Here is a 25,125-nt window from a genome sequence, read left to right on the forward strand (position 1 = left end):
CACAGATACACAATGGAATGCAGGTGTACACGTGTCAGATTCATTCCATGCCATTTCTCCACTGTCCATGCATTTCCCTCTCTTTACCTTTTGGAATCTTCCTCGCTCATTTCTCCCATGGCGGGCAGTTTTAATGCACCATACTCACTGTCTTCTTGGAAGTGAAGTTCTAAATGCATTTTGGTGAAGAGGATGACGGGATACCAGCCTCAGTGGCGTTATTTCAGATTTGAACCCAGAACATTACCTGGGTCTCTGGATTAATTGTCTAGTGATGACACCACAAGCATCACTTCCCCAGGCCAAATGGCACTAATTAGGTAGCTGTTTCAAAGAGTTGGCACTGGTATGGTAGGCTGAATGGTCTCTTGCTGCACTTTCAGAAGACTTGTATTATAAACTATTGAACAACGTATTCATTCCCTCTGATTTACAGATTCTAATTATGTGAAAGCAGATCTTGCCCCCTCCCACAACGGCCATGATGGAAGTCACCACCGCCGGCTTTTAAAAATTGAGGGATTTGCTATAGAGGGATCACTTAAAGCATTCTGACTGAAATGGATTTTTTCTTAACAAGACCTTGAAGATGAGCAAGAGGTTACTGTTTGGAGCATGAGACGAAGGACTGGCCATTATTAGTGGCAGATGACAAGGGAAAGAGGAATGCCAAGCCTACCTTTTGGCTGGCATTTATGTGAGGTGGGTGAGGAAGTAATGTTTCTCAGCTGGTATTAGGGATGGATGCTAAGATCAAGTCACACAGAACAGCAGTTGTCCCACTTGTAGAACAGACCCAGCACAGTTAGCTACACAGTTATATATGATCAGAAAGGGGTTGATGAAAGACAAGTTCAAGTCTATTTTTTCCTCTGGGCTTCCTCACCACTTGCTGCAGACTCTGACTAGAAGTAATAAGACCATAAGGCCATAAGAAATAGAAGTAAGGCCATTCAGCCCATCAAGTCTACTCTGCCATTTAATCATGGCTATAGGCATTTCAACACCATTTACCTGCAATGTCCTTTAGCACTTGGCCAGATTGGTCAGTAGTGGAGCTCCTGAGCTAATTTTGGTGGTGAAAATTGGAATCCCCTAAATAGAGTACATTGTGTGCCCTTGTCTTGCTTGGTGATACTTAGTTTGGATTTCACCCTCACAAGCTGATAATGTGTTGCTGGAAAAGTGCAGCAGGTCAGGCAGCATCCAAGGAACAGGAGAATTGACGTTTCGGGCATAAGCCCTTCTTCAGGAAGCCCTTCTCCTTTCACCCTCACAACCCAGCTCCTCACCGTCACCCTGGTCAAAATGCAGAAACAAAGAGATAAAATCCAGAGGTGAGGGGAGAGAAAGGCTGCCCTTAATATCAATGTAACATTCAAACAAATTTGGCATCAAGGAGCCTAGCCAAAAAGAGTCAACGGGAAGTAAGGGAAAGACTCTCATTGGTTAGAATAATTTCTAGTACAGAGGAAGACAGTTGTGGTTGGTGGAGGCCGGGACCTCTCTACAGGAGTTCCCCAGGGTAGTGTCCTAGGTCAAACCATCTTTAGCTGCTTCATCAATGACCTTCCCTGCATCATAAGGTCAGAAGTCATGATCTCACATGTTCAGCACCCATTCTGAACTCCTTAGATACTGAAGCAGTTGATATTCAGATGCAGGAAGATTTGGACAAACTGTGTTCTTGATCTAATAAGTATCCAGTAACAATTATGCTGCACAAGTACCAGGGAGTGACCATTTTCAACAAAGAAGAAGCGAACTACCTCTGAGCTTAACCTTCAAGACATTTCTGTCCCTGAAACCCCCATGTTCAACATCCTGGGGGTTGTCCAAAAACTGGAATGGACCAACTATATCAATACTGCGGCTATAACACAGCAGGTCAGAGACTAGAAATTCTGTGGCAGGTAACTCACCTCCTGTCTCCTGATGCTTACTCAGCATCTACAAGGCATACATCAGTGGCATGGTGGCTCAGTGGTTAGCACCGCTCCCTCGCAGCGCCAGGGACCCAGGTTTGATTCCAGCCTCGGGTGACTGTCTGTGTGTAGTTTGCACATTCTCCCTATGTCTGCGTGGGTTCCCTCTAGGTGATCGGTTTCCTCCCACAGTCCAAAGATGTACTGGTTAGGTGAATTGGCCATGCCCACCGTGTTAGGTACATTAGTCAGAAGGAAATGGGTCGGTGTGGACTGGTTGGGCCGAAGGGCCTGTTTCCACACTGTAGGGAATCTAATCTAATCTATCAGGAGTGTGATAAAATATTCCCCTCTTGCCTGGATGGTGGCATCTCTAAAAACACTTAAGAAACTCGAAACAACCAGGACAAAACATCCCACTTGATTAGCACCCTATTCACCAAACAGTAGCAGCAGTGAGTACCATTAGAAGATTTGCTGTACCAAATCACTAAGGGTCCTTTGACCTTCTAAACCTATGATCTCCATCTCCTAGAAGGACAAGGACAGCAGATGCATGGGAGCACCTCTATCTGCAATACCCCTCCAAGCCACTCACCATCTTCACTTGGAACTATATCCCTGTTCCACTTTAAAATCCTGGGATTTTCTCCCCAATAGCATCAGATGCACCTGTACCTCAGGGGCTGCATAGATTCAGAAAGGCATCAATACCTTCTCAAGGACAATTAGGGATGAGTAGTTGGTCCATCCAAACTAAAAAGAACTGGATGGGCTTGTGAATAGAAATTTTGCTTGTTTGGTGGATTAACATCAACACAGGTTTGTTGGGCTGAACATCTTATCATTTGATAGATTAGTTTAAATTCTAATTTTAAGTGAGAAAAGTACTATAGAGCTGATCCCTAGAAGCTTAATGGAGGAATATAACTTGAGAATATCTCTAGAATACTTCAGGCAATTTAAAACTGTAAGGGAGTGCTAATAACCAGGATTTTAATTCAGATAAAATAGCTCTGAGTCGAAAAAACATATTGGATTGCTTTCAAAGTATACAAAGTGATTTTATCAGAAACAAATTAAAGAGGATATTTTATATAATTCCTGTGATGGGGAGCAATTTGTATTTTATTGACAGGCATTAAGCTGATTCGAGCATCAAAATATTTGTAACTTCAATACTTAGTGGATTTTTTTGACTCAATATTAGCTTGAAGTAATTTCACTTTTGACGTAAGGTGAATGAATGCGCAATTGTTAGGAAGTTTGTGTAGTGCTGGCTGTATTATTTCAAGCAATGCAAAGAAATTTCCTACTGAAAGCAATTAATTCAAATAGCACCTCTACCCCCTGGAATACATCAGCAATGTATTGTACAAAAACCAGCTGACTCGCTCCTTCTGTCAAAGCGTATGTTGAAATATTAACAACTCCCCAGCTCAGGAGTTTTCACAATCTTCTTTAAACATACAAGATAAATAATTTGCAGAGAATGCATTTAACAAGTGGCACACAAATAGTCGAACACGGTTTATATTCAAATCCACCACACAGTGAGAAAATGCCATACTGTGTTACCAGCCATGGCTTTATTTCTAAGGCACTTGCTTGCCTAAGACAGAAGGTTATACTTTCTCGTTTCTATCGCAAGGTTTGTGAACAAAATTGATGCTGATTCTCCAACACCATGAATGCTGCACTGTTGAAGGCACCATCCTTTTGGTGAGATATTAAACTGAGTACATTTCAGGTCCAAGCTCACAACACTATTTGAAGAGTAAGTAAGCTCTTTAAAGTTTTCCTAAGTAATATTTATGCCTCAAATCTGCATTGCTAAAATTAATGAGCAGTTAACAGGGAGGCAATGGTCGAGAGGTATTATTGCTGGACTGTTAATGGAGATCCAGATAATGTTCTGGAGACCAGGGTTCAAATCCCGCCCCAAGTCAGATGGTGGAATTTGAATTCAATAAATATCTGGATTTAAGAGTCTAATGATGACATTGAATCCATTGTTGGTTGTTGGGAAACACTCATCTGGCTCACTAATGTCCTTCTGGGAAGGAAACTGGCATCCTTACTTAGAATGGCCTACATGGACTCCAGATCCATAGCAATGTGATTGATTCCAAACTATCCTCTAGGTAATTAGGGATGAGCAATAAATACTGGCCTAGCCAGCAACACCCTCATCCCATAAGTGAATTTGGTGTATGCAAATTGTCTGTGGTATTTCCTGTTTGTAGTAGTGACTAGCTTTCAAAACTAATTCATGAGCTGTGAAGCACATTAGAAAGCTCTGAAATCATGAAGGGCACTGCATAAATGCCAGATCTTTCAATGTTGTGTAGTCATTACTCCCCAGGAAATAAACATTTAATTTCACAGAAGCACAGACATCCTTTTGCAAAGTTGATTCATCCATCAAACTTTAATTGCACATAAACATCTTTACAATACAAACAAAAGATTCTTCTGAGAAAGACCCCACATTTTGATTCTTGATTGCCATATATTATATTTAACAATAAATTATGTACAATTGTCTGCCACATAAAAAGCTTCAATGGTTTCTCAATGCATGAAAAAGGTTTGCATGCAGTGATCCTTTTGGTTTGGTGTAGTCTTCACATAATTCTTTAGAAGTCAGGTCCTTCTGCACCATAATTAAAACGCAAAGACACAAAAGGTAGACAAGGTACAAAGAGATGGGATCACCACATCAAAGAATCATCGTATCTGTGGAAAGTGATAATGAAGCTGATAAAAATAATTGAGTATATGCATTAGATTTTACTATATTTTTTTTAATGAGGGAAACAGTAAAAAAGCCAATTTTTTTACTAAGATGCATTGTAAGATTTTCAAGACTATGCAGGATTTTTGTCTGGCGTATAGATTAACTTGCTCTTGTTCATTATTGAGAAAACAATTTTATGAATGCAAATTTGACATTATGGCCAAATTACAGGGTAAGCGTAATAATTTCAATTACGCTGAGAATTACTGGAAAATAAGCAACAGTCTAACAAAATGTTATGGGCATGTATACCACTGACATGTTTTTATATTTCGATTGCTATCTTCCTTGACTTTAAAAGTCAGTTACACGATAGAGCATGTAAGCCCAAAACTCTGTCTAGTTGAAAAAGCTATCAATTTAAAATATTTTAATTAGGTATAATTAATTTCATTTTAAGGAGGTAGATATGATTGTCTATACCAAACTCCCATTATGCCATTTTACATGAACTCCTGTTCTTTGTAACTTCACTGTATTTGAATCATGACTCATCCAACTAACATTCATTCATTCTCAGTACCTCAAGGAACTTATGTTACCCAGCCATTATTCCTTGACTTATTTGTTATTTCTCCAACAACTTTTACCCACAGTGTGCTCTTCATTTGGGATTCTCAATAAAATAAAATGTAATTTTCTTCTCAACATTTTCCTGGAAGTTGACCTTTTGTTTCTTCAATTATTTTGATAAAATATAGCAGTGTCCATTATTTTAGAGCTCTGTGAACCCATCAAACTAGGAATTCACAAGGGGTTAGAAAACAAGAGAAAAGAGGAGAAAAAGAATCAGAGCAAATAAGAAAGGAGAATAAAAACTGGATTCTAGAAAAGGTGAATAATTAAGAGCTGAGATTGAGTTAGAAAGTAACATCACAAAGCATGCAAGAATGATTAACTGTGCTAATTTAGCGTACAAATACACAGCAATGAAATTAAATATAAAATCTTATTCTTTAATCTTAATATGGGTTCACATTCAAATTTTTTCAGTTTAGTCCATATATTTATCATCAAAAATGTGATTACGTCAAATGAACTGTTAAATTAATATAGATACATGAAACTGGATGAGTCCTAATTGAGCTTCAGTTGAATTAGCAAATTTGTTTTTCAATTCTAAGACAAAGTGATTTTTTTTTTAAGCTGTGAGAATCTCCTGAAGCTGTAATCAGTAATGGTTACTGGTGTCATTTGAAGTTTAAATTGACTGGAATCTGAATTTTGAATCACTGGCCAAGGTTTAATTTGGATATCTGGGATTTCACACACAAATGGGAGACCACTTAAGATCCTTGACTGGGCTTGGGTGGGAGACGCATCCACAAGTGTTCCCATCCTGGAGTTAACCAAAGTGAGGTAGGAAGGTGATGGGATTGCCAACCTGTATTTTCCAAACTAATCAATGGCTCACCTACCACCTCAATTCCCCTGACAAGGCGATGTTGGGGAAGGGATAGAGGTATTAAGTTCCACCAACATAGACTGATCAGCAACCAGCATTTCAGAAAGAGTTAGCATCTCAATTCTACTACCAGGTAACACAATATGATATAGAAATGCAATCTTGCATATTGGGGTTATTAGCTAAATCCTAACAATCAGCTACCAAAGTGCTATTTTAAGAAACAATCTCATTAAGCAAATTAATTATAATATAAAATAATACAATTTACAGCTTTTAATATCATTACTCATTGCTGAATCATTGTCACCTTAATGGACCTTACAATATTCTATTTTATTGATTAATGAACAACAGCTATTTTGAGCTCTGTTGAACTGAACAGAAAAACACTGCACACATTGTTCTGTGAGGAAGAAGAATGATGCATGTGTCTTTCCACCTCCAGCCCTTCAAATATTTCCCTATGTCAAAGTTTTGAAAAGCTAGTCTAATCAAACATTAATTTGGCAACTACTCCTGACACCCTGTTTTCGAGAAGGTTGGGTTTTATTAATGTAAAAACAGATTCATTCTAGTCCTAATCACTCAGCAGAAACTGAAAAGAGTGATCAGTTAAAAATAATTATGTCTAACTTCATGAAATTCCTCCCATATCTGATACAAACTGCAGCTGTGGACAGAAGTCTCATGCATTTTTGCCAATTTGGGTGCAATTACATTAAGTGCCTGTTGGCATTTCAAACAGGATCTGAGTGGGAAAGTCCACAGTTTTCTCTAATTAGCATGCTTTTTTGATCATCAATTGGTTATTTGCATTTGGTGGGAAGGTTAATAAATTTTGCAGCTGCCAACCTTCTGTGTTATGTGTGTGTGCGCATGGGGAGGGGGGGTGTCCTTCAAGATGGGTGAGGTGATCATACAATCCATTTTACTTGCAGCCTAGCCAAACAAACATCCAACAGGTGTGTGTGATGTCCAGTGTGTCCTCCTCCCTGTTTGCTTTTACATCCAGCTTTGTCTTGCCAGAATATTTGATTATAATAGACTTTGTGCATTTGTTCAAGTAATTTAAAGTAAATAGTTGTGACCCCAGCATTCCACATGGCACCTAATCTTTTGATTCACCTTAATGCATTTGCTTGTCTCAACAAAGTCCAATAAATTTGACAAATTCAATTCCCTTTCATAAGGCAATGTTGACATTGCTTGATTTTGTGATGATTTTCTTAATGGGAATGGTTAAGGCCAACAGTCTACTAGGTGGACCAATGATGCAAAAAAAGAATTTGCTGGAAAAGCTCAGCAGGTCTGGCTGAACCTGCAGAGAGAAATCAGGGTTAATGTTTTGGATTGAGTGACCCTTCCTCAGAACCAATGATGCACATGTGCCGAATTAGAATGCTGCAGTGCTATGTCATTACAATGCTGTAACTGCCTTTAATAGAGATGGCTCTGCTAATATATTTCACTGGATAGAAACTCAAGAGTAGCCCTTGCAATATTAAATATTCTGATCACAAATGTTTTAATCCTCTGGACTGTGAGAATGGAGCCTTCTAGTCACCCTATAGTAGTTCATATTATATCCTTCAAATGCAAATGAGATTGTTTCTTAAAATAGCACTTTGGTAGCTGATTGTTAGGATTTAGCTAATAACTCCACTATCACATCTTGCCTCGACCAGCACGTGAGGAAAGAAAATAAAATTAAATTTGATTCTTTCTCAGTCAACAATGTTTCCATGTTTACAAAGAAATAGAATGTAATCTAATGAGGGTTCATTTAAGAGGATCTAGAATGTAATTTAATGAGGGTTAAACCAGAAACTGGAAGGCAGGAAACCTTCCTGTGAAGTGGGTACTGAGGTGTAGTGGGTTAGAAGGTTTACAAGCAAATGCTTTTATGACTATGAAGCCTAAATCCATACGAATAACTACAAAGGTTGCATTATTTTATGCTGAACATTTTCTAGCCTGTTATGCTAGCAGCTATTAGTTAAGATCATCTGATCCCGTCTGCACATGTGTAAAATGGTGTCACATGATAGGATCACAAACTCCATTTGTAGATATTCAGCCACTGCTTTGTTTGAATGGATTTCAACACTTTTCCCAGTAACTGACATTGGGTGAATTGGCTTATAGTTTCCTGTTTCTGTCTCCTTTAAGAACAGCAGCACATTTGCTGATTGCCAATCCACTGGCACTTTTCTAGAAGCTCTAACATTTTTGGAAAGTTACAACCAATACATCCATTTTCCCTGCAGCCATTTATTTTAAGATTATTTGATTCGGGGTCTCAGGACCAAGGGAATTATTGCCCAGTCTCATTTTTATACTTTCCCCTCCATTTTGCCCATTAATTTTCCTGTACTATTGGGATACTTTTAGCATCATATACCATGAAACAGATGCAAAATACTTGCTCAAAGTCTCTGCTATTTTCTTAATTCCCCATTCTTATTTTCTAAGGGGTCAATGTTTACCTCAACTATTTTTTCTATTACTTTTCTTCGTGATTTTCTCTCAACATCTGATTTCTCCTCGTTTTTGAACTTCTCATCAACCTTTTCTGGTTTCTAAAATATTCACAATCATCAGGCCTACCATGAATCTTCACAACATTAAACACCTTTTCTATCAACTTAATATTTCCATCCTGCCCATTACAGTCAACATACAGCAATATCAAACCTTTTACTTTACCAATGTGCTAATTTTTGTCATTTTATGTTATTCTCCAAGTAGAAAGAATTACTCCAGTTGAAAAGAATAATCTTGTACTATTGAATTGATGAAGAACTTCGAAACAAAAAGATAGTGAATCATCTTTGCAGGTTTTACATTAATTATGGAGTAGATCTGCATGCACAAACAAGTTCCTATCATTTCCCTGTAGGACACTGAGGACCAAACATGAGAAACACTGTTCCAAACTATATTTACCTTGACCTCCCAATGTGATCCCTGCTATCATCAAAGAGGGAATCTGACAAAGCTTCCGGACTATCTCTCTTCCCATATCTATTGGAGAGAGAGGGAAAAAAAACAAGTCAAATGCTAAAATTTTAATTTTCTTTGTTTAATAAGCAACAGAATTTCAAAATACATGTAAGCGCTTACTTTATGAACTACTAAAATTAGAATAGGAATTCTCAGATTTCCAACAACATGTATCCATATATCTTAATCAATATGAACATTAGTAAGTGGGAAATGTATATCTTTTCATTTATCTTAACTGCCTTTGCATATATTTAGAAGAATATCAATTCTTATTAAAGGCAGAGGATTCATAATGAGAAATAGAGACTGAATAATTATCCAAATCCACAACCAAAAGACTCAAAATGCCAGCTGCAAGTTAGTTGTTAACCATTTCCCCAGCATTCTAATAAAACATTTTTTCCACCTTCAACCTACATATTGTTTGCAATACAGAATGTAATGAAGTAACCAAGTACCAAATGTGGTTGGAACATAGAACATAGAACGATACAGCACAGAACAGGCCCTTCGACCTGTGAACTATTATAAGTTCATACCCCTACTCTATCCCACCATCATCTATGTGCTTATCCATGGATTGTTTAAATCTCCCTAATGTGGCTGAGTTAACTCATATTTGTAGCACATAGTATGTGGGTGCAATATCTGTAAATGAACAAGAATATTGTTGAAACTAAACAATTTTCTTATTGAAAAAAGTTGTTACAATGACACTTCCTCTGTGAATGTTTTGGAGGATTTTAAGGCAGATGACGAAATGTTTTACCAGAGTTTACAGTCTGAACCAGGCTAATTAGTTTTGTCAATGTTTCTTATGCTTCAAACAAGCCTTCTCCCACTCTGCTTTTTCTCATTCTTTCATCTTATCATTCTATTCCTTTCTTCCTTGCCTATTTCTTTAGCTTCCCTTTTAATATACAAATTCAAGCTAACTCAATTATTCTAGTTCCAAATTCTCACCATTTTCTTGCAAAAGAATTGTCTTCCATCAAATGCTTTAAGGAGTTCTCGAAAGTTTGAACTTTATACACATCTTGGCAACCAATTGATCAAAAATAAATATTGCATAGTGAGATAAATATTCTGGATTTACTTTTGGGAAACATTTTATTAATGGTCTCCAGGAATTGTAATGAATTGGATTGATATTTTTAATCAACTTGCTCAGACATGTTATTTAAACAGCTCTAGCACAGATGGGATTTGAATACAAACCACCTGGTACTGACACATGGACACTGTCACAAGAGTCCTCATAATGGATTAGATTACCCTTTTGATTGTGCATGGTCTACTTGAGGAATAGTGCTGAAAATGTGTTGCTGGAAAAGCGCAGCAGGTCAGGCAGCATCCAAGGAGCAGGAGAATCGACATTTTGGGCATGAGCCCTTCTTCACGCCCGAAACGTCGATTCTCCTGCTCCTTGGATGCTGCCTGACCTGCTGCACTTTTCCAGCAACACATTTTCAGCTCTGATCTCCAGCATCTGCAGTCCTCACTTTCTCCTACTTGAGGAATAGACTTGCTTAGATAATATTTTCATATTCCATGCTTTTATTATTCTTCCCCTGTCTTAAAAGGGAGACCTTTTATTATTAAGCTGTGTCCTCCTAGTTCTAGTCTTGTCCACAAGAAGAAACATCCATCTGGTATTTCCATATTAAGCCTCCACATACTTCTGGTAGTGTGGCAACCAGACATGTATGCAATATTCCAAATGTGGCCTAACTAAAGTTCTATACAGCTACACTATGACTTGCCAATTTTTATACTCCATGGTAGTTATATTCTATCCTTGGGGCTGGCCATTGCTCAGCATGAAAATAAACATACAAATTCAGACCAATACTCCCTACTTATCTGGATGAGAACAGCTCCAACAACACCAGGAAGCTTAAAACCATCTAAGACAGAGCAGATTGGAATCACATCCACAAACATTCACTCCCTCCACAACCAGCGCAAACAGTAGCAGGGGTGGTGCATCATCTACAAGATTAGATTACATTACAGTGTGGAAACAGGCCCTTCGGCCCAACAAGTCCACACCGACCCGCCGAAGCGCAACCCACCCATATCCCTACATTTACCCCTTACCTAACACTACGGGCAATTTAGCATGGCCAATTCACCTAACCTGCACATCTTTGGACTATGGGAGGAAACCGGAGCACCCGGAGGAAACCCACGCAGACACAGGGAAAACATGCAAACTCCACACAGTCAGTCGCCTGAGGCGGGAATTGAACCCGGGTCTCTGGCGCTGTGAGGCAGCAGTGCTAACCACTGTGCCGCCCACAATAAATTCGTTGAGGTTCATAGACAAAACTTTCTGAACCATGGCTACTTCCATCTAGAAAAATAGCAGTTATATGAAAACACCTCCACCTGCAATTACACCCCCAAGCCTCTCACTATCCTGACATGAGAATATATCAGTGTTTCTTCATTGCTGCTGGTTCAAAAACCTGGAACGCCTTCCCTAACAGAACTGTGGGTCTACATACAGTGACTTGAAAACAGAAGGCAGCTTACATCCAGGGCAACTAGCAATGCTAAATAAATGCCTAGCCACTGATGCCCATATCATATGAAAAAAATTAAAAGGAAAGACAATCCAGAGACCTTTATGTTTTGGAAATTCAGAGCTGAATTAGTTTAAAAGCATGCAGTGCATCCTGAATTACTGTTAAAATCATTTACTTCATCAAATCCCAGAACAACTAAATTGTAAATGACGGATGATGAATTTAATGGTGAGTTTGAGGACAGCTCACAGCAGGCTATATTGTTGAGAAGATAGATGGAGTATAAAGGAAATTGTCTTGTTTTAATTTATCTGAGTGTTTGCTGAGAGTTAGTTGCAGCTTTGGACCTTATGCAGTTTGCAGCTAACTGAAGAAAGATAGTCAAACTATAAAATCACAGTTAGTCAGGCCTGCTCTGTAAGAGAGTAGAAACCTAACTTCCTCATTCAAGGCATAGAATGTGGAACTTAATCTCAGCTTGAATTTAATGAGGAAATAGGAACTGGAGGATTGCTTTGTTTAAAAATAGTGGAAGAATCAACACTGGTCCCAATAAGTCTAACAGTAAAGAAAGCAACAAGCAGGTTAGTTGAAAGTACTGAAGAACAATTTGCACAGACAACTGAGCCATTCCTCGTCAAAAGATGGTAAATTTAAGTTTTACCTCTGAGAATAATGGGACTGATGAGAATTCTCCAGATGACTGGGAGGGGGATGGTGATTTTGGTGATGGTGACCACAGTTCTGTGACTTTCACCTTGGTTATGGAGAGAGATAGGTGCGTGCAACAGGGTAGGTTTTACAATTAGGGGAAGGGTAAATACGATGCTGTAAGACAGGATCTGAGGAGCATAAGTTGGGAGCATAGGCTGTCAGGGAAGGATGTCGTGGAAATGTGGAACTTTTTCAAGGAACAGATACGACGTGTCCTGATATGTATATACCTGTCAGGCAGGAAAGAGATGGTCGTGTGAGGGAACCTTGGTTGACGAGGGAGGTTGAATGTCTTGTAAAGAGGAAGAAGGGGGCTTACATAAGGTTGAGGAAACAAGGTTCAGACAGAGCATTGGAGGGATACAGAATTGCCAGAAGGGAGCTGAAGAAAGGGATTAGGAGAGCTAAGAGAGGGCATGAAAAATCTTTGGCGGATAGGATCAAGGATAACCCCAAGGCATTTTATGCGTATGTGAGAAACATGAGAATGACGAGAACGAGGGTAGGTCCGATCAAGGACAGTAGTGGGAGACTGTGTATTGAGTCGGAAGAGATAAGTGAGGTCTTGAATGAGTACTTTTCTTCAGTATTTAACAACAAGAGGGACCGTATTGTTGAAGACGAGAGTGTGAAATGGACTGGTAAGCTAGAGGAGATACTTGTTAGGAAGGAAGATGTGTTGGACATTTTGAATAACTTGAGGATAGACAAGTTCCTAGGATTATGTGGGAAGCAAGAGAGGAAATTGCAGAGCCGTTGGCAATGATCTTTTCGTCTTCACTGTCAACAGGGGTGGTACCAGGGGACTGGAGAGTGGCGAATGTTGTGCCCCTGTTCAAAAAAGGGAATAGGGATAACCCCGGGAATTACAGGCCAGTTAGTCTTTCTTCGGTGGTAGGCAAAGTAATGGAAAGGGTACTGAGGGATAGGATTTATGAGTATCTGGAAAGACACTGCTGATTAGGGACAGCCAGCACGGATTTGTGAAGGGTAGGTCTTGCCTTACAAGTCCTATTGAATTCTTTGAGGAGGTGACCAAGCATGTGGATAAGGATAGAGCAGTGGATGTAGTATACATGGATTTTAGTAAGGCATTTGATAAGGTTCCCCATGGTAGGCTTATGAGGAAAGTCAGGAGGCATGGGATAGTGGGAAATTTGGCCAGTTGGATAGAAAACTGGCTAACCGGTCGAAGTCAGAGAGTGGTGGTAGATGGTAAATATTCAGCCTGGAGCCCAGTTACAAGTGGAGTTCCGCAGGGATCAGTTCTGGGTCCTCTGCTGTTCGTAATTTTTATTAATGACTTGGAAGAGGGAGTCGAAGGGTGGGTCAGTAAATTTGCAGATGATACGAAGATTGGTGGAGTTGTGGATAGTGAGGAGGGCTGTTGTCGGCTGCAAAGGGACTTAGATATGATGCAGAGCTGGGCTGAGGAGTGGCAGATGGAGTTCAACCCTGCCAAGTGTGAGGTTGTTCATTTTGGAAGGACAAATAAGAATGCGGAATACAGGGTTAACGGTAGGGTTCTTAGTAAGGTGGAGGAGCAGAGGGATCTTGGGGTCTATGTTCATAGCTCTTTAAAAGTTGCCACTCAGGTGGATAGAGCTTGTAAGAAGGCCTATGGTGTATTAGCGTTCATTAGCAGAGGGATTGAATTCAAGAGTCGTGAAGTGATGTTACAGCTGTACAGGACTTTGGTTAGGCCACATTTGGAGTACTGTGTGCAGTTCTGGTCGCCTCACTTTAGGAAAGATGTAGAAGCTTTGGAGAGAGTGCAGAGAAGATTTACCAGGATGTTGCCTGGAATGGAGAATAGGACGTACGAGGATAGGTACGAAGATTTACCAGGATGTTGCCTGGAATGGAGAATAGGACGTACGAGGATAGGTTGAGCGTGCTAGGCCTTTTCTCATTGGAACGGAGAAGGATGAGGGGTTACTTGATAGAGGTGTATAAGATGATCAGGGGAATAGATAGAGTAGACAATCAGAAACTTTTTCCCCGGGTACAACAGAGTGTTACAAGGGGACATAAATTTAAGGTGAAGGGTGGAAGGTATAGGAGAGATGTCAGGGGTAGGTTCTTTACCCAGAGAGTGGTGGGGGCATGGAATGCGCTGCCTGTGGGAGTGGCAGAATCAGAATCATTGGTGAACTTTAAGTGGCAATTGGATAGGTACATGGATGGGTGCTTAAGCTAGGACAAATGTTCGGCACAACATCGTGGGCCGAAGGGCCTGTTCTGTGCTGTATTGTTCTATGTTCTATGTTCTATGACTGTGGCATACTTATGAGTAACTAGGAGAAAGTGAGGACTGCAGATGCTGGAGAGTCAAAAGTCAACAAGTGTGGTGCTAGGAAAGCACAGCAGGTCAGGTAGCATCCGAGGAGCAGGAGAGTTGACGTTTCAGGCATAAGCCCATGTAGGGATTATGATTGCAACATCAACTCTCATCTTCCTCAGATGTTGCCTGACCTGCCGTGCTTTTCCAGTGTCACACTTTGCGACCCATACTTATGAGTAATTTTAACATAAGTAAACAAGTTCAAAACTAATGAAACTGAAGAGAATTCTTTGGGGAAATAGAAGTGAACTTGAGAACATAATACTTCAGATTGTGTTTGCTTGTTTAATTTGTCCTATATATGCAACAAACTTTGTACCTTTTTAAAAAAAATTTGTTAACTTTGTGAATTTAGGATAAATGGTTAAAATGAGGTGCTTGGATTTCTCTTTAAATGTCATTACTCCCTAGCCCAAATTGTAAGAAAAGGGTGATATGTTAGAAAGGATGTTTTCTGAGTGGTGAATTCAGCGAGTTCAAGACCAAGGCCTATCTTAAATCAGGTTTTCTCCCAAGACCTGCCTGGGACCAGCTAGATTCATTACTTAGGCAGCTGCAGGAGGTTTGCAGTTTGTAAGAATGGTCTGCAACTGCTGGTGCGAGGAGAGTTTAAGGTTATCATGGTTAGTGATTGGAAAGGAGTGGGGAAGATGTCACATGCATACTTCTGCTGGCATTTCAAAGAAGCTTGAAACTTATCTTGCTCCATTGTGATGAGTCAGCTCATCATGCTGGGCACCAGATAGTGTGACACGCCCCTGACTTGATGTTCAAAGGAAGCTGTATTGCTGATGACATAACTAGGCTAGCATTTTAAGTAGGTACCCAAGTGTTTTTAGTTGCAACCTCATCAGTGGCTTGAATCACAACTATAATGTCATGGTAGCTGGGAATGAGGGGAATTGAGTTCAGCATTCCCAGGGTTTTGAATTCAAACTCTTCCTTTAGATTGAGAGAAGAGGAGTAGAAATTTTGGAATCTGCATGTACTATCTCTCTCAAACTCCAGGGGATTGAGATGTTTCTTTTTGAGATGATACATGGTAATATGGCACTACATTTCCTTGACACAGCCAGGAGCTAGAGAAACTCACTTATGTAATGCAAGATTTGGACCAGAGATCTTCTGTGTTTGAATTCAAACACTATAGCATGTAGGCAGTCAATGCAAATATTATCTTATCAAAAAAAAACAATCGAATTAACAGTATCCTGTCAAGAAATATTCTTGATTTTGGTTTCAGTATCGCAACCTAAATGCAAGAGGTAGGAAGTTTCACTTTTATCCAATAGGATGTCAGTTTCCTTCAGGGTGAACATTCAGATTGAGCTATTGAGATAACATGACTCTGTAAGAAATAAGTTCCACTTGCAGAGATTGATTTTGCAAAAGCAGGGTGACAATGGCATAGCATTGCTGTGGTTAGCACTGCTGCTGACAGCGCTAGCAACCCAGATTCAATTCCAGTCTTGGGAGACTGTCTGTGTGGAGCTTGCATGTTCTCCCTGTGTCTGCATGGGTTTCCTCAATGCCCATGTTTCCACCCACAATCCAAAGATAAAGCAGGTTACATGGATTGGCCATGCTAAATTGCCCTGTAGTGTCTGTGGATGTGTTGGCTTAAATTAGCCATGGCTAATGTGGGGTTACAGGTCTGGGTGGGTTGTTCTTTGGAGAGCCTGTGCAGACCGAATGGCCTTTATCTGCACACTGGGGACTCCACGAAGAAATTTCTGATGACATCTTCCACTTTTAGGGACTCAAGTTAGTATTGAGCAACAATTAAATATCATAGTGGCATATGTGAATCTTTTAATGTATAATGGTAACGCATGGTAAGAATAAGTAAATGGCATGTTAACAATCAGAAAGTGAATGGACGCATATTTAAAAATACTTATTTTTTAAAATATGCCAAATACAATTACTGAACTTCACTGCCCCTACTCAAGCAACTATAGTGCCTGCGTTTTGGTCCAGACTATCTACTAATCAGTTGGGTAAAGCCCAGGGTATTGCTTCCCAAGGTATTTTCTCATGTTCTTTTTCATTCATAACTTGCATGGCCCTGTGTGTAATATTTTCACCTCAATCTCATGCTTTAACACAGCCTAGACTGAGGAGTCCAGAGTCCCTTTCAACTCAGCCATTAGCTCGATACCAATGGTAAAACCACATATGAAATGAGTTTTTCAATTTTAATACAGATCACAGGAGCCGCTCTCTCTCATAAATTGCAGATTGGTTGCCACTAAATTACCAGAATGACTGACAAGAAGTCACTATCAATAGGGAGAATATAAACATCAAACTGACGCGGCAGGAACGTTTAGTTTTAGATTTGGATTAACTCGTGTTATAGTGTAGAGTGTGTTTTACATTGCAACTGACATTCATGGTGTTGAAAGGAGAGTGTGGAAAGAACTGAAAGTGCTCACTTCTCAAATATTGATGCCAGGATTTTAATTTAAGACAATACTTTTACTCATTGCAGATAACAGTCTCGCAGTAACCTACACAGTAATGGGTTCTTCCAAAAATAACTTAAGGAAAAGCAAAACTTTCATAGAGAAGTTCGAACATTCAGTTGACAATTTCATCAGTGCATCTCAAGTTCAGTTCAAGATTCTGAGCATCAGTTGAAAATGCCTTCATGAGACAACCATATGGTGTGTGGGGGAAGGTGTGATGAGTTTTAATCTATCACTTATAATCACTAACAATGTTGGAATTTTCTTCCAAGTATGTTTGAGTTGAAGCAGAAAATCTGAATGCTGTGAAGCACGTGGGGGAAAAGAAACAAAGAATTGGCTCAATCAGTTTAAATTTTAATTCCTCTTTTCTAGTACAAGGGAATTAAATAATTCAAGTTAAGGTTGCCAAGTTGTTATTAAGATGAGGGAATTGAGGAAAGAAAAGGTTAAGGGCAAATCTACTGCACAACATTGAAAGACCAGTGACTGAGAAATGAGATCAGAGCTTTCTCTGCATCCCGTTGCTTCACGCTGTATAGAGAAAATGTTCACTGCCCCTTAAGTACTGCTCAAATGGTGCTGTGATTTCTGTTCACATATTATTTAAAATATCAAAGTGGTTTCTAAGTGCTCCTAAATAAAGATAAATCAATTCTATATTTTCAACACAGAGCTAGGAAAATAATCTAGAATAATTCACCAAGTTCCACAGCGTGAGGAAAACAAACCCATAAGTATGTTGAATTTTCTTGATATTTCAGAAAATACCACAATCCTATTAAATATTCTAATGTCACTTCAGCTATACAAACTAGGCAGTACAGTTTGGTATGAACAGAAAATGCTCAAATACAAGTCTGTCAGTATCTGGAAAGAAAACCAACTAGATTTGATAAAAGGTGCATTCCCAAAATATAATCTTTTATTCTCTTTTAAGTTTCTGAATTACATCCTGTGCATTTGTAGAATATTTAATTTTATGTCATATTTGCAGTTTTCCTTTATTTAAATTTTTATTTCCAGGTGAATTGCTTTCTTCTAAGACGTTGACCCAGGTAATTACATTTTTAATGCATTGTTTTGAACCTCTCTGGTTGAAAGATAACATTAGAAAGCTGCCTCTGTGAAGATATGGTCAGTAAGCTGCTGACAAGTGCAAGATTAAAGATACAATAAATGGACAGTCAGAGTTTAACACTGGAGCAGGGACATAATTAAAGCATAAGGTCATACTTTAATTAACTCTAACCTTCTATTCCAGCACAGTGAATACAGCCATTAACTGAGGTCCAGCATAAGTCAAGCTTTACAATATATTGGTTGGTTTAAGGATTGGCTCAGTGTTGAAAATCAGGACCGAGCGATCGATCATTGAGATCATTTTCAAGCATATTGCATCTATAAAGCAATAATAAATTTGAATGTGTTTATATAACAGAGCTTTTACTGCACTGGGCATTATGAGGTGAAGCAGAGTTCTAAACCCCTGAAATACATATATTATAAAAATTTGTTGTTGTCTTTGATCAGTAAACTGGAGTTAATGCAAGAAAATTATGCCCAAAATACTAAAATATGATTATAAACAGATAACTGGAATGAGAAGATATTAAGATTGTAGATTAATATTTTGGGTGAGTGCACTGGGTTCACGGGGAGGCACAGTGAGTAGTACCCCTGCCTCTGAGTCAGAAGGTCCACATTCAAGTCCCACTCTCGGACTTGATGACCAAGGGAAGTGTCCACCTACAGGGCAAACAGCTTAATTATCAACCTGCAAATGCTTCCATGACATATCAATTGCAGGGGATAAGAGTGGGAGAGATTCCTGTTAGCTGTGTGATGGATAGAGTAGTGGAACCTCTCTAATTACTAGCTACAGTTCCACACTACAACAAACATATAAAAGTTCAATTGTCATAGCAACTCAGACTTCCTGATTGATTCTAACAATAGCCCTTTTCAATTCAACAGGGTGGATTAGAGCATATTACGGAGTTAAATATAATTTAGAAATAAAACAATTTCACAACTTCTTAGAACACTACTTAAAATACATATGCATGGTGGAATGCTGGTTTACAAGCTTTTGAGGTGCCTGGCTACTAGTTTCCATGTTTTAAAATGGTAATGCTAACCACCGAATATAGCTGCCTTGGCTCCTACATTATGACAAGAACTATATCTCGTATATACTTCAATAATTGTACAGCATTCTGGGTCTTCTGGAGTTTGTAGAAGTTGCTTTTTAAATGGGACTTCTGTCTTTTCTGTACACATTAATGTATAGGGTCGTCTGTATCTACACTTGCTTTAAACATTATCACAAGAATGTTTAATTTTAATTGTTATTAATTTATTGTTTATGTAAAGCCAACATTATAGGCTTTTAGAAATGAATTTGCACTTTCATTTTCTTTATAGAATTCCTAGAGTGTGGAAGCAGGCCGTTCGGCCCAACTATTCCACACCGATCCTCCAAAGAGTATTCACCCAAACTCACCCCCTACCCCCATAATCCAGCATTTCCCATGGCTCTCCCACCTAGGCTGCACATTCATGGACACTGTGGGCAATTTAGCATGGCCAATCCACCTAACCTGCACATCTTTTGACTGTGGGAGTAAACACCCACAGAGATGGGAAGAATGTACAAACTCCACATAGACAGTCGCCTGAGGCTGGAATCAAACTTGGGTTGCTGGCGCTGTGAAACAACAGTGCTAACCACTGAGCCACCCCAAAATGAAAGTCCAGACACTACATTCATGGTTGGATGCCTGTAGTCATGATCAGTATGGGGATTGAGCCCATGACCTTAGTGTTATTAGTACCACGCTCTAACCATCTGAGTTAATTGATCAACACAACTAAAGACTTCAAGATCAGAAAACACAATTGGCAGGATTCAAACCTGCATGGGAAAACCCAACGGATGTCCTAACCCATCATTCAAATCACTCTGGCACAATGACACTTATCGTGTAAATTTCTGAAATATATTAGTTGATATTCCCACAATCTAATAAGAGAATCTTAAAGGTATTTTTCTAAATAGGAGTAAATATGTCATTAGAGGTTTTTTCATGCATGCTGTCAGTCATGAATGAATAATTTTATTAATGCAACTATTAGTGAATAATTTGACAGCATGTAGATAATCTCAAATGTAAGTTGATCCAAATGTATCAATTATTTGACTCTGTATTTGCAAGCAAACAATTTTGTTTTATGACATCTGTGCTCATTTCGTTAATTACTTTGAAAATGAAGTAAATGTAAATCCTGGGACCAGGATCCTGAATTTAAGAGATCCCAAATAAGAGAAATCAGTTTTACAAGTTACAATGGAGAGTGTCTTAATTCAAAGGCAATTTGTAAAGGTTGCACTTGTATAGTTGCACTGCGTGAAAATTAAGATTTAAACATGTTTTGATTTCTTTTCACTGACTCATGCTCCACAGGCACCAGTCACTGCAAATGGCTCAGCCAATGGCTCAGATTCGAAGTGTGAGTTGACTGGTGTTGGCAGCCTATTTGAAACTTCACAGCCACGCTTCATTTTGTTCTCACCCAAAGTCCAGTCACAGACACATTCAATCAGAAGTCATCAGAATGTAGGAAATCCACTTAAGAGCTAATTTCGCTTTGACCACAGATGAAACCCAAACCTTGCTTGAACCGTACAGCACAGTGCTGCATTCAAATCTTTAAAAGTGGTCTAGTCTGCCAAAAGTGAAGCTACCTCTTCCCCTACAGAATTACTACACGACAATCATCTGATGTACAAGGAAGGTTACTGACGATGACAGTTCCATCTTGCACTTGGCAGTTAACTCGTCCACTAAGCACTTGTGGAATTTTATGCTTGTTTAAAAGAAAACTCTATCATGTTAATTAAATAGCAAAGGGAGTAATCAAATCAATCACATGAGGTGAATGCTTAGCACTGTTAATGATCTGCAGCAGGAACTGACTGTAGTGTGATTTATAAATATGCAGTGTGAATAGATGCTGACTTGCTTGTTATCTTGCATATTCAATGATGTGTGCCTCTCCAGCTTACCTCTGCCGTGTGATGAGATTGATGTAATGTCTGAGAGCAGAGTAGTACTTCGCCAGTTCCTCGGGGGGTGCATCTTCTCCTGGGTTCTCAGGTTTGGGAGGATAGGCATCCACCAAGGTCCCGAGGCACACCAGCACACAGATAGCAAAAGCAATCAGGGTTGTCCAAGATTTTTGAACAGCCACCATCTGTCACACGGAAAGAAAAGCCAATCAGTCAACATGCCAGGAAGACTGGCTAAGAATCAGCAAAAGACTGTTTATAAATAGTTTACTATGTCTAGGTTATCTTGAAGCTCATTTAAGTATTTATGTTATTAATATTATGACACTATAGTACTGGAACAATTTCAATGATGCTTCTCATATTTAACTATGAGTACTCACTGGAGCGCAGAGAGTATTCAAATTGAGTGTGGAGTTCTAAATTGAGAAAAAAAGTACACGACTTCAGGTTCTTTTGAAAAAATATGGTATATGCAACTTCACTCATTACAGTTATAAATCACACAACACCAGGTTATAGTCCAATAGGTTTATTTAGAGGTATAAACCTTCAGAGCGCTGCTTCTTAGTCAGGCAGCTAGTGGGGCAGGATCATAGAATGCAAAACTTAAAGCAAAAGATCCATGTGTCATACAACTGACGTGATGTATTGAACAAACCTAGATTGTTGTCAAGGCTTTAAACGCTTCGAATGGGGTTGCAGGTTTTGATTCATTAATATGTAACTCCCAGAACTTCTTTCGTCACATTTCCGAGATAACTGAAGGTTTTATAAAAAAAAGTGACATCTCAGCTCAGGCAATGCATTAAAGGTGTGAAATTAGAGTCTATCTGTATCCCAACCTTGAGTCAGATTGGTTCTATTTCCAACGTAGGAATTGATAAAATGTCACATGGACTCACTGCCTATAAATTGTCTACTTTTTGAACAAAATAGAATGTTTCTGCAAATACAAATATGCAAATACAAATGCAAATTAGATTAGAGTGGCCTTGATCTTTACTGGCACAGAAACACAATTGAGAATGAGTAGTGGGATATATAATTTCGGAGATGTATGAAGCAGATGATCACTAGGGGATGTGGGGAATGAAGAAGAGAAGTGACTGTTGCAGAAAGAAGCAGTCAACAAAAGACAGAAAACCTGAATGAGGTCAAGGGAGAAGTCTCTGTTATTGGGTCTAGGAACAATCAATCCAGAAACAGATTTGGAAATCGTCAAAACTTTGCTGATTCAATGGATAGATTGAAAGAAAAGTGCATTAAAAAAAACTAGAGGAAAGAGCATATTTCTTGAGGCTTGTTTGGTTTAATTACCTGAAAATGTGCAATGTTTGATTATTGTATAGTGTGTAAGGTTGCAAATTAAATGTGTATGTGTTTGACATCAATACAAATATTTAAAAGAGAATATATGATGTCTCAATCAAGTAAGAAAATTTATAAATCCATGAATTCGGCCAGTAATGTGAGGCACCTACACAAAAACAAAACTTTCAAAAATAAGAGGGGGATAAACAGAAGCATGGAAAAGGGGATCAACAATCTGATGAAGCTGACCATTAGTACTTTAACATCAATTGGGAAATTCTATTTGTGATCATTAACATTTAAGACTAGTACCCGTAAACCATACAGACTATGTTCGAAACACCTATCAGTCTGATTGTAAGGAAAAGAAAATGAAAATATTTAATTTGTAATTAAACATCATACAACTGAGCACTTGTAGATATGACTGTACTAAAGGAGAGATGAGAATTAGTAACACATTAGCATCTGGGTGAACAAATAATGGATATAAATATTTTGACGATTTTAAATCAACCATAAACTATCAACACTATCTACCTTTTGGTTCCAACACTTTGAGGATTAAAGGCTTCAGTGATTTTTCTCATTTTCTGTTGATCTGTATCAATTAGATCATTGTCATTACTTATGTTTCTAACTTCTCTGTTTTAATTCTCCATATGAATTCTTTAGACCTGTGTCATTAGGGTAGTTGACAACTACGCCAATATTGAAATTAACTAGGAAAGTCAACTCAGTCAAAGATCCATGACTTACAATACAAAATTATCCAGTTTCTATCATTCCCTTATTTGCTGCCTTATGAAATATATTAACATTCCTTTCATGTGGAATCAAGCTAATATATAATACTGAATCATGTGGTGGAGTTTGGTGAGTGAGCTGTGACTCCAAACATATAGGTATGTGCTAGTCTCACTTGCAATCACTTGTGATTCAGGTATAGTTAGGTTTGGAAACGTAATTATGTGGAAATCTCAGGTATGTTAACTGGGATCCCTTTTTACCTTTCAAGTTCTGCAAGAGCAACACAAAAGACTCAAATGCTGCAGAATACACTGCAAACAAGTTAAACCATCACAAATCATTCCATTAAAAAGGCATTAGGTCAAATAACTCTCGTAATTGTACTTGCTATAAAATGGGCCCTTCAAATGAAAATATCTGGTAAACTTTTTTGGTTTTAAAGCAGTGCTTTTTTTAAGCAATCCAAATCAAAAGGGCTTTGCCAAACACTTCTTATCCTAAAACAGTGTAGTTCATTCAGCATGGATGTTTACTGCAAGTATTTTTGATGTTTCATTCTGGTAGTCAATTGGATTTCGTGTTCACGTCTATCTCACACATTATAGTTACAGCAAAAATCAGAATCTACTACCTAACAGTTCTTCAAATGACAGCAGCATTATTGAATCAAAAAACAGAATGTGCCGGAGAAACTCAGCAGGTCTGGCAGCACCTTTCTCTGCACAGATGCTGAAGAGAGCTTCTCCAGCACTTCCTCAGGAATTCTCTGTTGCACTTTAAGCAACAGTTAGAGCTCCAAAACAACCAAGCCCCTCTCTTCCGATGTGAAGTTGCACTCTTTAAAGTTTCAATCTCTCCTACTGCTTGCGTCTGCCGCCTACGCTGTCAAAATAAATCTTAACATCATTTCTGTGGAAGTTGAACGGGGTAGAGAGGTAGAAAGAGGCAGCATTAACCAACTTGCAAATTCGAATTGGATAAAGTACATGTTGTACTTACATTTTCTATTGTCTGGGTGTCTTGCTGATCAGAGAAAATCCTAGTGTGTGTCAGTTCTCCCCGCTGCACAGCCGTGTTCAGTTGTGTTCTGGAGCTGCTCAGAATTTCCTGCTCCTTTTTATATATGCGGCTCTGAGACCACGAGGGAGGCGGATTCCTTTGTCACCACCTCCTTAAGACTTTTTTTTTGCATTCATGGGTTATTGAAAAAATCGATTTCCACTCACTTTCCTTGCTTCCCTCCGGCCCTGACAAGATAGCTTATCATCCGTAAAACTCATAAAATCCGCCCCCCTCCCCAGTGAATGTAGACAGGAAGGAACAAATAGACGAGTATTAGAATTGACATTCACGATTCATTTCCAAGGTATTTTAAACCTGCTCCAATCATTTTAATCCATGCATACATTAATTGGGGAGGGGACAGGGAAATAATGTGTATGAAAGCCTGCATGTCTTCATTTCACCTTTTAAAATTACGATTTGTTGCAATATTGCTTTCTGAATGCCTTGTTTGGATAATTCACTGGCCGAATCAAGCTATTTTGCCGATCATTTTTTCATTTCTCACATAAATCAACATTTCAAACCAAGAATTCTATCAAACATTGAAAACTGCGGAGTTACTTTTGCTGCACGTGTCCTTCAAACCATTTTTAGAAAAAGCTCGACCAGTTTTCACTTTGTACAAAAACCTGCCGCTGAATTTACAAATCTGACAAAGCCCAGAAGTTACAGTCCAGTGCTCTCGTTGGTTTCGTCTCTAATAGAAAAAAAAACAAACTTTTGAT

The 25,125-nt window shown here is 38.8% G+C and overlaps 1 protein-coding gene across 1 annotated transcript; it reads right to left on the minus strand.

Annotated features, from left to right (window-relative positions):
• Positions 1–4,335: 4,335 nt before the first annotated feature.
• LOC122539911 (peptide YY-like) lies at positions 4,336–24,489 on the minus strand. The gene is made up of 4 exons (XM_043675081.2): positions 24,335–24,489; positions 21,269–21,456; positions 9,080–9,157; positions 4,336–4,664 (listed from the first exon to the last, which is right to left on the minus strand). Exons 2-4 carry the CDS (start codon positions 21,454–21,456, stop codon positions 4,640–4,642), a joined length of 291 nt encoding a protein of 96 aa, XP_043531016.1. The 5' UTR covers positions 24,335–24,489; the 3' UTR covers positions 4,336–4,639.
• Positions 24,490–25,125: the final 636 nt, after the last annotated feature.

The sequence above is a fragment of the Chiloscyllium plagiosum genome, unplaced genomic scaffold (genome assembly GCF_037043375.1).
Source record: "Chiloscyllium plagiosum isolate Xiang-an unplaced genomic scaffold, Cpla_swu_hap1 HiC_scaffold_32, whole genome shotgun sequence".
Classification (NCBI taxonomy): Eukaryota; Metazoa; Chordata; class Chondrichthyes; order Orectolobiformes; family Hemiscylliidae; genus Chiloscyllium; species Chiloscyllium plagiosum.